Source organism: Schistocerca nitens, chromosome 5 (assembly GCF_023898315.1).
Source record: "Schistocerca nitens isolate TAMUIC-IGC-003100 chromosome 5, iqSchNite1.1, whole genome shotgun sequence".
Taxonomy (NCBI): Eukaryota; Metazoa; Arthropoda; class Insecta; order Orthoptera; family Acrididae; genus Schistocerca; species Schistocerca nitens.
This window is the reverse complement of record NC_064618.1, coordinates 562,936,016-562,952,013: the sequence shown is the minus strand read 5'-3', so window position 1 is coordinate 562,952,013 and position 15,998 is coordinate 562,936,016. Positions and strand designations below refer to the sequence as shown.

At 43.1% G+C, this 15,998-nt stretch overlaps 1 protein-coding gene across 1 annotated transcript in view; it reads right to left on the bottom strand.

The window, feature by feature from the left end:
- LOC126260579 (potassium voltage-gated channel protein Shaker) overlaps positions 1–15,998 on the bottom strand; it is a 1,077,050-nt gene that overhangs the window by 389,494 nt on the left and 671,558 nt on the right. The window contains exon 5 of the mRNA XM_049957914.1: positions 8,567–8,832. Within this exon, the coding sequence (XP_049813871.1) occupies positions 8,567–8,832 (266 nt within the window). The remainder of the gene's footprint in view (positions 1–8,566; positions 8,833–15,998) is intronic.

Below are 15,998 nucleotides of genomic sequence, written 5' to 3'. Positions count from 1 at the left end.
TCGGTTCCTGCGGATTCACATCAGGCGAATTTGATGACTAAGACGTCAACGTGAATTCACAATCATGCAGCTCAAACCACAGAATCACGATTCTGGCTTTGAGACACGTACAATTACTCCGTTGAAAAGTGACATCGCCTTCGGGGAAGACATCAAGCATAAAGCGACGCAGATGTTCAGCAGCCGTCAGCTTCTCTGCGATTGCTATCATAGATCCTATGCAAGAGCAGGGGTATGGTTCAAATGGCTCTGAGCACTATGGGACTTAACATCTATGGTCATCAGTCCCCTAGAACTTAGAACTACTTAAACCTAACTAACCTAAGGACAGCACACAACACCCAGCCATCACGAGGCAGAGAAAATCCCTGACCCCGCCGGGAATCGAACCCGGGAACCCGGGCGTGGGAAGCGAGAACGCTACCGCACGACCACGAGATGCGGGCAGCAGGGGTATGTCTCACACAGCATAACACTGATCCCAGTTGCCTGGGTCCGTGGTGCGGTACACGTTTCTAGCCGCCGTTCGCCTTGATGACGGCGTTTGTGGAGGCGCCCATCGACCTGGTGTAGCAAAAACGTGATTCATCCGGCAAGCTGACATGTTTCCATTGATTCACCCTCTAGCTTCGATGATCCTTCACTCATTGCAACCCTAATTGACGATGTCGTTGGGCCAGCATGTGAACACGCAGGGGCCGTCTGCTGCGGAGCTCCATGTTCAACAGTGTACGCTGGCTGAATGGTGTAGTCCGAAACACATGTGCGTCCACCGGCATTGTGCTCTTTCGCTAGGGATGCCACAGGTCGTCATCTATTCTACTTTACAGTGCAGACAATCCTCCGAACCCCAGATTCTGTGAAGAGTTGTGGACGTCCAAACACTTAGCGCCTAGTAGTAGTTTCATTGCCGTTCTGCCATGTTCCGTAGATGCTCACGACAGTAGCACGTGAACATTCGACCAGATTCGCCGTTTTCGAGATACTAGTTTACAATCTCCGGATAATAAAGTCTCTGACCTCAGTGAATTTCCTCATTTGCGGTCCGCATCGAAGCTAGAATGATGCCCCAGCCGTCTTTGTTCCGCTTTCCCTCAACGCCACCCGGTGGCGTCAAACATCGCGGTTGGCAGAGGTAATAATGTTCTGGCTTGTCAGTGTAGATATGAATGTAGGAAACTCACCAAAAGGGAAGCGAGTAGCTTATTTATAGTCAAGCGCCTGCGGTTTAGTCAGTCAAAAACTCAAATTCAAATGGCTCCAAGCACTATGGAACTTAACGTCTGAGGTCATCAGCCCCCTAGACTTAGAACTACTTAAACCTAACTAACCTAAGGACATCACACACATCCGTGCCCGAGGCAGGACTCGAACCTGCGACCGTAGCAGCAGCGCGGTTCCGGACTGAAGCGCCTAGAACCGCTCGGCCACAGCGTTTAGTCAGCCAAGGTGAAAGACCCAACAGGTGAGAAGACAAATGTATACGACTGCGTCGTTCTAAAGAAGGCACTGGCCAAGTTCAAGGACATAAAAAATATTTTTTGATGCACTAACATGTGGAACAGAAACCTTTACAATGGGCAGAAAGAGGAGGGGGGGAAAGTAGAAGGCACAAGGATAAATATTTGAAAAGCGTACAGGCAGAAACAAAGTGAGGGGGCCGAGTCACAATTAGACTGAGGGCTTCTTTTTTCTTTAGCATTTAGCGCCCCGTTTGCAAGGAGCTCATTAGAGACACAACTCTTTTCCTCGGCTTTGGTAAGCCCTATTCTGGTGCCTGAAGTAAGGAAGGCGTGCAGCGCGGCGCTGCGGCGGGGCGTGCAACGTTCGCAAGCCGTCTGCGGCTGCGGCCACAGGGAGGTTCGAGCAGCTCCGTCTGGAAAGGGACTCATTGTAGCCTCTCACTCGCAGCCTGCCAAGCGGATACAGAGACGCAAATGAGGCAGCATGTACATGTCGAAAGAAAAACTGGAAGATGAAATATTTTCATAGCTTCCAGAGGCCGTGCGTCAAAGCACTGTGACGAAGTCAGTAGAATTGTGTAGAAAAATGGGTTCCTACAAACAATGTCATTGTACAAGTCTTAAGGAAGAAATCATTGAACTGAGTAGACTTAAGGAAGTTCCTATGACTGTGCCTTTAAAGGTATCTAACGATGCGCGTGGATATGTCGTGTATATATATTTTTCGATTCATCATACTAAAAAGCTGTGCTTCACTCAGAGGCTGATGTCATATATTCTGCCATCTTGCAGATAAGGACCACTAACTGAGCATAATTTAATGACATTTTTCCTCTGTGGGAGAAATGATAGATATGTCGACATCATGTCTCTCGAAGATGACGTACTAGAACTTATTACGCAGTTATTGTTAAATGCATCATTAATTTCCTTCTTTAACATTACACAGACGCCCATCTCTAATTTTTGTAGAAAAAAGACTCGTCTTACTTTTGCTAAAGCCATACCAAAGTATGTCATGCATTATAGCGACCTTCCATTGTGAAGTAGCTTCTAACATTGACAGTTGTTTGCTACTACCTTTTTTTTTTTCCTATGGTTGTTCCATACAGTTGCCTGGGTTGGATCTACTGTTCGCTTGGAATTGTCAACTTAGATGCATAAAGAATAGCCATTCATGAAGTAGTTTTAGTCAGTGGCAGAAAAGGAGGATGGCAATGGTGATAACGATAACTTAGGAATGTAATTCTAATGATTAACCCTACTCACCCATAGGCAGCATAAGCGATGGCAAATAACGCACAACAGATATTCAAAGAAAGCACACGTCAAGGTGAAAATTTCTCGGCCTGGCGGCCAAACAGTTATCGTTACGTCAAAAGCGCACTTATAATTAGAGACACGTTACCTATTAGTTCAGTGTGCTTTTTATAACTTTTTTTCCCGAGTTGATTACATCGTGGAAGTACGAATCTGAAACGCGTTAAAATCCAATGTAGCCGAAAATTTTTGACTGGTTGCTAAATGCTTGTAGCACCAAAAGGTCCTAGGACGCGATAGTAGGTAGCACTCACAGAGGGCCACAGCTTTGACGGATAGTGCGGAAAGTGTAACAATTCTTATTTTACATCCTTTGATACATTGGTGGGTTCGTGAAGTGACCTGATGAAATATGGTTTTCTTTCATTTGCAGCACAGTTGGCTCAGAACATTTGAGTACTACTCGACAGTTAAGAATTTATATCTGCATGAAGCACAGTACTAAGACTCCCTTTTATGTCTCTGAACACTGACCACAAACTGTCTGCCAGATGACACAGACTTCGACTGTTTTGGTACACAGGGAAACAGTCCTCAAGCCACTACTTTGATTACTGTATGGCGTTGCGTTTTGAGTGGAGCGTTGAATACATCACAACCGCACTAACAGATCGAGGCACGTAATCACTATCACACTTCATGTATGATATAGACTGAGTTGCAGAAATGGAAAATATTTACTGACTTAAAAGGTGACTTCTTCAAGCTGCTTTTGCATTTTTGCCTACAGTACGATCTAAACTTATTGCCATTAGACAGCTAGCGCGTTAGACTATTCCCGCCACCCGTACAGCTCAGCACTGTCGGATCTGACTGTGTTACCACTTCCACTGACCAAAGCATTCTGCCTGCCACTTCTCAGCGAGTCGTTGTAGTATGGTACTCGTGTTATATTTAGTTTCGCGTGCCTTACAATGTGCGATGACTGTATTTGGTAGAGAGGTATAGGGGAGACGTGACAGCAATTTAAACCGTGAGAATTTTTACGGAAATTTTGAAAGAGATTGGGGGATCATACTTAATCCTTGTTACGAGTTCTGTACGACAAAAATTCAGAAAGATAACAGAAGAAAAACGGCATCTACTGAATTTTAACACGTCAAGCACAATACCATAGGCAATTTTGGAGAACCCCGTTTCCGTGTGAAATTTCCGCTAACCAACAAAACCAAAATATTTCAGGGAGTTTAGTAGTTTTTGAGATATGACGTTATAACTTTAAATGCTAACATTCTATCTTAGGCATTGCCACGATACTTGTCGACATCCATTGAAACAACAAGTTCACTGTTACCATTCACAATTTATTTTAATCCCGCTACGCGTTGCAGAGCCTTAAATCTCCATCATCAGGTGGACATGTGAATTAATACGATTGGTATGTGTCGTGTTTACGACTATGAGATAATATGTGGCACTTTTTAGTTCAAATGGTTCAAATGGTTCAAATGGCTCTGAGCACTATGGGACTCAACTGCTGTGGTCATTAGTCCCCTAGAACTTAGAACTACTTAAACCTAACTAACCTAAGGACATCACACACATCCATGCCCGAGGCAGGATTCGAACCTGCGACCGTAGCAGTCGCACGGTTCCGGACTGCGCGCCTAGAACCGCGAGACTACCGCGGCCGGCCACTTTTTAGTAGCAGAAGACAAAAGCAAGACACTATTTCAGTACTTAGCTCATAGTTTTGTGGAGATCTTTACTTGCAAACATGAACAAATACATAAATGTAATAGTAAAGGTATCTACAGTAATCACAGGCATCTTTTTCTGTTGTTCTGTCTGCATCTACGCATATACTCTGAAAATCGCTTTACGGTGTGTGGCGGAGGGCATTTTGTATACCACGGTCACTTCTCCTCATTCCTTTTTCAGTCGCGAATGGTTCACGGGAAGAACGGATGTAGGCTACTCCGTGAGTGCTAGAATATCTCTAATTTTACTTCATGGTCTTTCCTCTAGATATGCGTAGAAGGAAGCAATACATTAGTTGAATCTTCCAAGAAAGTACGCTCTCGAAACCGTGATGCAGAACGAGTCTCTTACAGCGTCAGTTACTGGAGTTGGTCTTCGTGATGCTTACGCGCTTACTAACGTAAGTGAATCTGTAATGAAACACACTTCTCTTCTTTGGATCTTCTCTATATCCTCTAGCGACTCTATCTGGTACGAATCCCAGAGTGACGAGTAATATTCAAATCTTGGTCGAACAAGGGTTTTGTAAGCTCCTTACTTTATGGGTGGACTACAATTCCTGAGAAGTTCTTCTAATAAATCTCTCTGGTATCTGCCTTAACTGCGATTAGTTTCAGGTGCTCGTTCCACTTTAAATCACTCCGAACGGTTGCTCATAGGTATTTTACAAATGTGACTGCTCCCAGTGATTTTTCTGCGCTCGTGTAACCACAACATAATAGGTCTTTATGTTCACCCATGCGCAATGCGCAACATTTGGTTAAGCTGAAGGTCAACTGCCAGTCCTTGTAACAGGCGGCGCTCCTCTGCAGGAACTCCTGCTCTTCTCTACAATCTTCTAGTGTTTCGACTCCTATGTGTACTCCAGCATCATCCGCGAAAATTTCGTGGAACTAACTACGTTATCCATTAGGTCACTTATAAGTATGTGTCGATATATCGAGAAAAGTCATAGTCATGGTCACGGTCGCTGGATAACTCTTCAGTCCAACTACACAGCTGGTCTAATATGGCCTGATATTTGGTTCGTTAGGCGGCAGTGCGAAAGTGTATCCAACACTTTCCCGAAATTGCGTCAACCTGCGCTCTTGTACCGACTGTTTCTTGGCTCTCGTGGATTTAAAGGGGTGCTGGGTTTCACACGATCATTGTTTCCAGCACGCATGTTGATTCGGCGGCCGTTGTGACCGAGCGGTTCTAGGCGCTTCAGTCCGGAGCCGCGCTGCTGCTGCGGTCGCAGGTTCGAATCCTGCCTCGGGCATGGATGTGTGTGACGTCCTTAGAGTAGTTAGGTTTAAGTAGTTTTAACTCTAAGGGCCTGATGACCTCAGATGTTAAGTCCCATAGCGCTCAGAGCCATTTGAAGCATTTTCATGTTGATTCCCTCAGAGGAGATATTCCGTCTCCAGAAATACCATAATGAACGAACACAAAACATGTTCCAGAATTCAACAGACCGACGTCAGAGATGTAGGCGTATAATTATGTGCGTCTATTCGACGTCCCTTCTTGGAAACGGGAACGACATGTCCTTTCTTTACCATCACCAGGAACGCTTCGCTCCTCCAGCGACCTGCTGGAGGAGCAGTAATTGCTGCTAGAAGACGAGCAACATTTTTCGCTTACTCTATGTGGAATCGAACTGATATCCCACCATATTCACAGGCTTTTCCTTTGTTGAGCGGATTTAGTTGCTTTTCTACCTTGTGGTCACTTATTTCGATATGTCATTTTGACGTTCATGCGGCGATATAAAGTAGAAAAAACAGTTAGATCATACTCAGTGAAACATTTTAGGCCCGCTGCTGTGGCCTAGCGGTTCTAATAGCTTCAGTCCGAAACCGAGCTGCTTCTACGGTCGCAGGTTCGAATCCTGCCTCGGACACGGATGCGTGTGATGTCCTTAGGTTAATTAGGTTTAAGTAGTTCTAAGTCTAGGGGACCGAAGACCTCAGATGTCAAGTCCCATAGGCTTAAGAAAAAAAAAACATTTTAAGAAAAAGACGTTTCGCATTTCGACCTTCTCTCTGTCGTCGTCCGTTTCGATGTCAGTAAGATCACACAGTGTTTGGATCCGTTTAACAATTAAACGCAAGACTAAAACTTATTAGGATTTTCTGTCAAGTCGATAGACAGAACTGTACTTTCGAATTCGCTGAACGTTTCACACATGGTTCTCCTTACAGTAATTTCGGTTTCGTTCAGTTTTTGCATGTCTGAGGTTTTGACTACCTTTAAATTTGCTACGAAGCTGTCTTTGCTTTCGTAACAACTTTCCAACGCGATAGTTGAATTACACACAGTTCGTAGGCATATCTACATAATTCATAGTTTACTTAGATTAAGTAAGCAAGCATGGCTTATTAGAAACATTAAGCGCAATGAAAGTGTATTATAAAAATAATGTTGTCAACAGTGGCAAATTTTTACTTCCACATTTATACATTTTTCATCTTTGAAATCAAAGACCTCCACAAAACTATTACCCATATAGTAAAATAATGTTTTGTTTTTTTTCTTCTCCTTCCATTCAGTGCCAGGGTTTCCTCCAGTGTCAGAAACGTAGCACGTACATGTCGCATTAACGCACACAAATCCACCTGATGATGGAGGTTTAAATATCTGAAACGCGTTGTGCAAACAAAATGAATTGTGACCGACAACAGTAAACTAGTTGTTCGAATTTGTGACCAGTTATTTTGAAGCTATTTCCCGGATGGAAAAAATTTAGGCGTTAAAAAATAATTCATATGTTTGACTCCAGTTGAAATTAGGAACAAAACCTCTGCAGAGAAAGTAAATTAATTTGCAAATATTAAAGGGGTTTCCAGATATTTAATAACAGGTAGTGGACAAGTAGATACGGTAAAAAAATCCGAACATTTCAGGTAGACTATTTAAGTAAACGATTTAGAAAAATCTGCTTTATAGGAAGCGACACAAGAGACGGAAAAAGCTGGAAAGTGCTCGTCGAAAAATCTTAAAGATAAACAACTACAAGACAGTAGTGAAACCGGAATCCCTCCTGTATGCTGGCCAATATGTAGTATTAAATTATAAGCTTGATAAATTAGAAACTTCTGAAAGCAAGACATATGGATAATATTAGGCCTTCAGAAAAACTGTGCATTTTGGAAACTAAGAAGCAACGACGAAATTTATCAGAACGTATAAAATATATTACAAGCAGCGTAGAAGCGGTGATTAGTATTTTTGGACATATTTGCAGAACGGATGACAATAGACTCGCAAAGCCGATCTCTCTTTTTTTGGTTGCAAATATCTTCAGTTGTCACAGAGTCTCTTCTTGCCTTGTGTGCATAGCATGATGTTTGTATACACTTAAGCAAGCAATGATTGCGTATTAGAAAGCAATTTAACGACAGCTTGGATTAAAGAGGTTAGGAAAGATTTGGAAAGGAATAACGAAAGATAAGAAGTAGTACTGGAAAGAGATATACTTGTGGGAAAAGTTTTGAAAGGGCAGGAAGTGGTGTGAAGACAGGAGAAAGGAAAACACTGAAACAGTGAAGGACTAAGAACTGAAACTGGAAAGCCATCCCGGGAAGCCGTTAAAATAGGGAAAAGAAATAGAAGAAAAGCATATTTTTTTACACGCTTAGAGGTACTAAAGAGACTTTTTAACGTGATTTTTGTGGCAGAGAGAGACTTTAAACTTTCTGTTATCATGGAGACAATGCGGGCAGTACCTTTCACTATAACGGTGGATCTTTGGACTTTGAACGTCAAATGTCAACTTATTTAAGGCAGACGACAGATAGAACAATTTCTTTCAGGCCGCGAACTTTTCGCCCTGCCCTATTACGCTGCTGAGAAGTGAAGCTTGGAGAAATTTCTGAATATAACGGCGCTCCAGACTGACTGGTTGAAACCTATTACGGCGCTCCAGTCTGACTGGTTATCTGTGTGAATGGAATAATAGAAACTTTGTGTCTGGAGTGAATCGGCCGTAGGAAGAGCGACTGGAAGGGTTCCTGAGTAGCAGTGATGCTCGTCTGAAGGATCGCGACGTCCGACGCTTGTGGGCGTCACTCTGGGGTGGTGTGTGGTGAGAGGCGCACCTGAACTTGTTGGTGGCTAGTTCGCCCAGCTCGTAGAACTTGATTTCCTCGGAGAAGACGTCGAGCGGCACGTTGACGGGCCGCCGCAGCCTGCCGCCGCTCTGGTAGTAGTACAGAATGGCGTCGAAGCTGGGACGGTTGCGGTCGAAGAAGTACTCGTTCCTGAGCGGGTCGAAGTAGCGAATCCTTCTGGCGGGGTCTCCGAGCAGCGTGTCTGGGAACTGGTTCAACGTCCGCAGCTGAGTCTCGAACCTCAGACCGCTGACCTGCAACAAGCACAGCGACAACACCCTCGTCAGACAACTGCACTGGGCTACCAGCCGAGTGATGCTAAGACATCGGATGCGGGTATGCTATGAAACAACCATCTTATTTGATTTGTCTTATTCATTACTGTTAAGTATTTCGCAAGTTCATTACTGACGAGGAGACCTTCTGGGAGGTGCATCGCGTTATAAGCTCACACTTCGCCTGCTTATGGTGTGGATAGGCACCTGTCACACCCTAAAATTGTAGGTGCCAATGCGGCCTCGTTTTTGAAATATTTCCTGTTAAAGTTTGTGCAGCTCTTTATATACAGAAAAGTTTCACTATTGTGGCAAGTAAGCGAGTAGCCGAGTTATGTTTTTCACAATATTGGGAGCGATGAACGTACTGAATACAAGAAGCATATGGAAAATGAATTCGAGAAAATACTTAAATATCAGAATCACAATAAGAACTATGGTAACATGCTCCGAATTGTCTTCAACAGAATGGGTATAGGTTAGGAACTGGAACTGACAAAAATAACAAGGCAGTGAAGTATTTTACGATGTCGCTGTTCGGGACTGCTCTTCTGTCCACGTAATCTACCCTGGAAGGGACACACATCAAGGATTTACTGAATGATTAATTTGGGTCTGGGAAACGACGATGAGGAACCGGCAGCAGAAGAAGAAAATGTGCATGCTGAACTGCCACCAGTTGAAGGTGACAGTGAAGGTGCTAAATTGTGCTACTGCTAAAGACTCATTCTTTGAATGCTGTAATTTATGACTGCAATTATCTGTCACCTTATTTATGTCATTTCATTGTAGCCATTTTTGTTACTGTTTTTGTGGAATAAAAAAAGTGGCAAGCAAGCGAGACTCCCGTCCAGGCGACCCTGGTTCAAGACCCGTCTATACTACTTCTGTTTCCTTTTTTTTCAAATGCCTGTTTTAATTCATAATTAATCATGAAAATTCCGCAAGGTATTGATTAAAAGAATTACAAGCCTTTATAAATCACAATTACGCATTGAATGTCAAATTTTGTTTCAATCTTTTGCGTTTTTTTATTTTAGAGGAAATTAACCGTAATGTAATTTCTTGAAATATTTTATTATTGTTCAATTTTTTTTCGTTGTATTTTTAATTTTGTTCCGTTGAGGTAGGGAATATTATAAAAAATACCAACGAATGAGGGATTAAAAATATGTCTCATTTAATGGATATTTCCTATATTTTGACGAATACATTCAGACAGATGATACTTTTTATAAAAACAATCAAAACATTTGTACTTTCGACACCACGAACATTGTACGAATGCACATTCATTTTCGTCACAATAGCGTCTGTATTTTCTCAAGTCCGCAGGAAACTCCACTGCACTGACGTTATGGAATACTGTTAAAATTAAAAAAAAAACGCAAAACATTGAAACAAAATTTGACATTCAATGTGTAATTTTGATTTATAGAGGCTTGTAATTCTTTTTCATCAATTCCTTGCGGAATTTTCAGGATTAATTATAAATTAAAACAGGCATTTGAAAAAAAGTAAACAAAAGTAGCGTAGACGGGTCTCGAACCAGGGTCGCCTGGACGGGAGTCTCGCTCGCTCGCTCGCTCGCTCGCTACTTGGCTACTCGCCCACTTGCCACAACAGTGAAACCTTTCCGTATATAAAGAGCTGACCACACTTCAACACGCAATATTTAAAAAATGAGGGCGCATTGGTACCTACAATTTTTGGGTCTGATAGATGCCTACCCACACTATAAGCAGGCGAAGTGGGAGCTCATAACTCGATGAACCTCCCAGAAGGTCCCCTCGTGAGAATGTGGCACAGGGACATTATACACTTCTGCTACCCTGGGCATAGGCTTAAGCGCAAATAATTTCTACTACTGCAGTTAATCAAGAAAATAAATTCTGCCAGAGAAGATTTAATTAGTTTTAATTTATTTAATTTTGTACAAGTTCTGCCACAGCTGTTATTACTTTAAATATCTATATGTAAAACATCGTATCAGAAGTTCCACTAGCGCTAAAGTTCGCCGAACATCTTCAGGTGATTGGTTCTAGGACCTTGATCAAGTGTACCACAACACTCGCCAAGGTCCTAGACACCTCTCACCTGAAGTTGTGCAAACGAATGTAACCGCTAGTGGAAATTAAAGCACTTTTTAACAGCCACGAAGGTGATGTTCCACATATCCTATAAAGCAATTAGATTTTGTTTACTCCTACTGATAATAATATCTGGAACAAGCTTATCGGATGGAAATTTTCGAAAGTTAATGATATTTACATTCAGTTGGAATAAAGAATATTTATACTTCGATTTTGAATGTTTAATAGTTATGAATTTCTAAATATACCAGCGAATTTTGTTTCTGGCTAAACGGGTAAAAATTATGGTTAGTAAAGGTGGTGGTTATTGTTGTTGTTGTTTCCAGTCCAATGACTGATTTGACGCAGCTCTCCACACTTCTCTGTACTACGCAAGCCTCTTCATCTCCGAAAAACTACTGGAAGCAGCATCCATTCGTTCTTTGATCTCGTGTCTACAATTTTTATATTCCACATTTTCCTCCACTGTAATTTCTGATTTTTTTCAGGCCTCAGGATGTGTCCTATCCAATGATGCCTTCTTTTGCCCAAACTGTAACGTAAATTTCTTTCTACTCCAGTTAGCTTCAGTACCTCCACATTAGTTACTCGATTTACCAGGTAATGTTTTTCTGTAGCATCACTTTTCAAAAAGCTCGTATTCTCTATTCGTATCAACTGCTTATCGTCCATGTTTCACTTCAATAAAGGTAAAATTTCTTAATTCTACCACAAAATATAACATAATTATTGGAAGACATAAGGAGCATTATGCGAATAACTGAAATGTGGTACGAAGGTAATAGAAAGATGTTTCAAATATTAATTTTAATGCCAGTTGTGCAAGAATATCGAAGTATTACGATTTTCTGTGCTTAAAGAACATGAAATAAGTAGAGCTGTCCAGTAAAATTTGTTATATAGAGTAGCCCATACCTATTTAGGCTTAATTAATGGAAAAAGAGTGTTAATAATGATGTAAATAGCTTTTATGTTTGTTATGGAAGAAAAATGAACTGTAAAAATAAAAGTAAATGTCAGGCTCCCAATCTACATGTCGAGAATACAATTCCCGGTCGGCCCTAATATTTTGTCTGCCAGTTATCGCTTCTTTCACCTTAAGAAATGCTTTGTTTGTCTGACAATTCCCGGTTGTACCGTGCTTACGAGTTCACGTTACATTGTAGATGCCCGCATAATTGGCTGAGTAGTCATTTCGAAAGCTAGTGCTAGGCAAGGGCATACCACACCTAACTCACCTTTCGGACTGAAGGCAGTTTTGGTTAAAATGGTTCAAATGGTTCTGAGCACTGTGGGACATAACTGTCACCATTCCCCTAGAACTTAGAACTACTTAAACCTAACTAACCTAAGGACATCACACACATCCATGCCCGAGGCACGATTCGAACCTGCGACCGAAGCGGTCCCGCGGTCCCAGACTGAAGCGCCTAGGACCTCTCGGCCACGGCGGCCGGCAACGCAGTTTTGCCTTTAGTGATTCAACAGTCATCTTGTCAAGACGAATATGTCGTCTCAGTTTATAAATAAGAAATCCATTATATCAGTTAATGATTTCATGTTAGGTAACTGGTTTTAGAATTATATACAATGAGATTGTCGTTGCTCAAGTCCTCGGAGTCTTTCGCGGCGGCAAGACTGAATAAGCTCACTATGTTTCCGCGTGGTTTTTTTCTTCACATGTAATTTATATCCCAACGGGATGAAATGGTTGTACGAAATCCGAACCATTATAGAGCCATTTGTTTTCAGTCAAATACCAGGCGGGGTGGTGGCGGAACACAGGGAAATTCCAGTTGGGAATATTTGAGATAGTATGTCCAGTTTCACCATTTGCCTTATAACCAAGGTATATCCCTCGGGAACCTTGGTCAGATCAAGTGGATAGGAGACTTAATTCATTTCTGGGATAATGCAGTCCAGGCGAACATGTAAGGGAACGGTGCGTGTGATCATCTGTGTGTGTGTGTGTGTGTGTGTGTGTGTGTGTGTGTGTGTGTGTGTGTGTGTAAGACTTACGGGGTTACAATGAAACTTTCGATAGCTGAGACAACCACCACCGACAAACGAGTGACTGTAGGACACTGGAACATTGTATAAATATTTATAACATGCGGAAGAGAAATAACGAATAAACCATTGAAAGAAATACATTTTAATTTCCTAATCAGAGGGTAACATTTGTTAACTGCATACCACGTTTACGTTCCAGTTTACAAACGTTGCTCAATTGACGACCGCATACATCCACCACAGCTTGGAACCGCACTTGAGATTGCTTTACCGTTTCTCGAAACAACGGTGAACCGTGGGATGTTCAGCTGTCACGACACATCCCGTACTTTGCTCGAAGATCATACACTGCGTCCAGTATTCTCAGCCATGGCAACAATAACTTCAACAGTTTGTGGCGCAATTGGTCGTCGGCCACTCCCAGGAGCAATTCCCAACTCGCCAGTTAATTCGAACTTCCGAATCATGTTCTTGAACCCCTATGCCGAAGTAGTATCTCTATGTATTCCTTTTAATGCGGAGGTAGTGAATAGGATTGGGGAGAAGACGAGTTTGTGGCACAACTTGACAAGAAGAAAGGACCGGTTGGTAGGACAGGTTCTGAGGCATCAAGGGATCACCAATTTAGTAGTAGAGGGCAGCGTGGAGGGTAAAAATCGTAGGAGACCAAGAGATGAATACACTAAGCAGATTCAGAAGGATGTAGGTTGCAGTAAGTACTGGGAGATGAAGAAGCTTGCACAGGATAGGGTAGCATGGAGAGCTGCATCAAACCAGTCTCAGGACTGAAGACCACAACAACAACAGCTCGCGAAGAGCAGGTGCACTATTACGAGTAAAGTCCTGCCCACCTTGACCAGACCGATGTTGACTGTCTGCAATGTAATGCACACTGATGATTGTGTTTCAACCCTACGTCGCCATATCAGTACCGGCGTCTAAAGGCATGTCATGACACTAACACTACTAACAACGCAAATACTGCAGCACACAGTCTGAACATCATTCCTATGAAGTTGAGTACCCCACAATAAAACCATTTCCGCCCACCGTAGGACACATCTTCAGTGGGCTACGTGCTAATGGTTGTGATGACGGCTCATATTCGTCTTAAGCAGCAGAACGTTTCCCCGCGACCCTTAAATGGTTAATTTAGTTTCCTGCTAGGGTTATCGGATTCATTGTATGACGTCGAACGTAAACGTCTGTGTTTGCTGCTGACATACAATGGTGAGGTGGATGTTATGATCACTTGCATAAAACACTACTGGCCATTAAAATTGCTACACCAAGAAGAAATGCAGATGATAAACGGGTAAACATTGGACAAATATATTATACTAGAACTGACATGTCATTACATTTTCACGCAATCTGGGTGCATAGATCCTGAGAAATCAGTACCCAGAACAACCACCTCTGGCCGTAATAATGGCCTGATACGCCTGGGCATTGAGTCAAACAGAGCTTGGATGACGTGTACAGGTACAGCTGCCCATGCAGCTTCAACACGATACCACAGTTCATCAAGAGTAGTGACTGGCGTATTGCGACGAGCCAGTTGCTCGGCCACCAATGACCAGACGTTTTCAATTGGCGAGAGATCTGGAGAATGTGCTGACCAGGGCAGCAGTCGAACATTTTCTATATCCAGAAAGGCCCGTACAGGAGCTGCAACATGCGGTCGTGCATTAGCCTGCTGAAACGTAGGGTTTCGCAGGGATCGAATGAAGGGTAGAGCCACGGGTCGTAACCCATCTGATATGTAACGTCCACTATTCAAAGTGCCGTCAATGCGAACAAGAGGTGACTGAGACGTGTAACCAATGGCACCCCATACCATCACGCCGGGTGATACGAAAGTATGGCGATGACGAATACACGCTTCCAATGTGCGTTCACCGCGATGTCGCCAAACACGGATGCGACCATCACGATGCTGTAAACAGAACCTACGTAGATTCAACCGAAAAAATGGCGTTTTGTCATTCGTGCACACAGGTTCGTCGTTGAGTACACCATCGCAGGCGCTCCTGTCTGTGATGCAGCGTCAAGGGTAACCGTAGCCATGGTCTCCGAGCTGATAGTCCATGCTGCTGCAAACGTCGTCGAACTGTTCGTTGGTGTCTTGCAAACGTCCCGATCTCTTGACTCAGGGATCGAGACGTGGCTGCACGATCCGTTACAGTCATGCGGATAAGATGTCTGTCATCTCGACTGCTAGTGATACGAGGCCGTTGGGATCCAGCACGGCGTTCCGTATTACCCTCCTGAACCCACAGATTCCATATTCTGCTGTCAGTTATTGGATCTCGACCAACGCGAGCAGCAATGTCACAATACGATAAACCGCAATCTTGGTAGGCTTCAGTCCGACCTTTATCAAACTCGGAAAACGTGATGGAACGCATTTCTCCTCCTTACACGAGGCATCACAGCAACGTTTCACCAGGCAACGCCGGTCAACTGCTGTTTGTTTATGCGAAATCGGTTGGAAACTTCCTCATGTCAGCACGTTGTAGGTGTCGCCACCGGCATCAACCTTGTGTAAATGCTCTGAAAAGCTAATCATTAGCATATCACAGCATCTTCTTCCTGTGTCTGCTGTGGAGCCTTGTGGAAATCAAGTGCGCTGAACGTTGTAGTCCAGAACACTTGTGCCCGCACTAGCATTGTATTCTATTGTCAGATACGCCCCATTTATTGCAGTTCTACAGAGCAGGAAAGACTCCGACCTCCATATCTAAAATATTGTTCAGTATGCGACCATCACTACACATTGTCGTATTCTTAGAGCTAAGTCACCCTAAAATGAAAAATCGTGGTTGGTTATGTAAACTGACAACGTGTACCACTAATCAAATACTATTAGAGCCTCCATATTACATCTGTATGCAAACTATCGACAACAATGGTAGTTGGATCGCCCATGAGTGGGTGTAAATAAGGTATCACTTCTCATATTCATAACAGGAACAAGGGAGAGAGGGAGAGAGGGAGAGAGGGAGAGAGGGAGAGAGGGAGAGAGGGAGAGAGGGA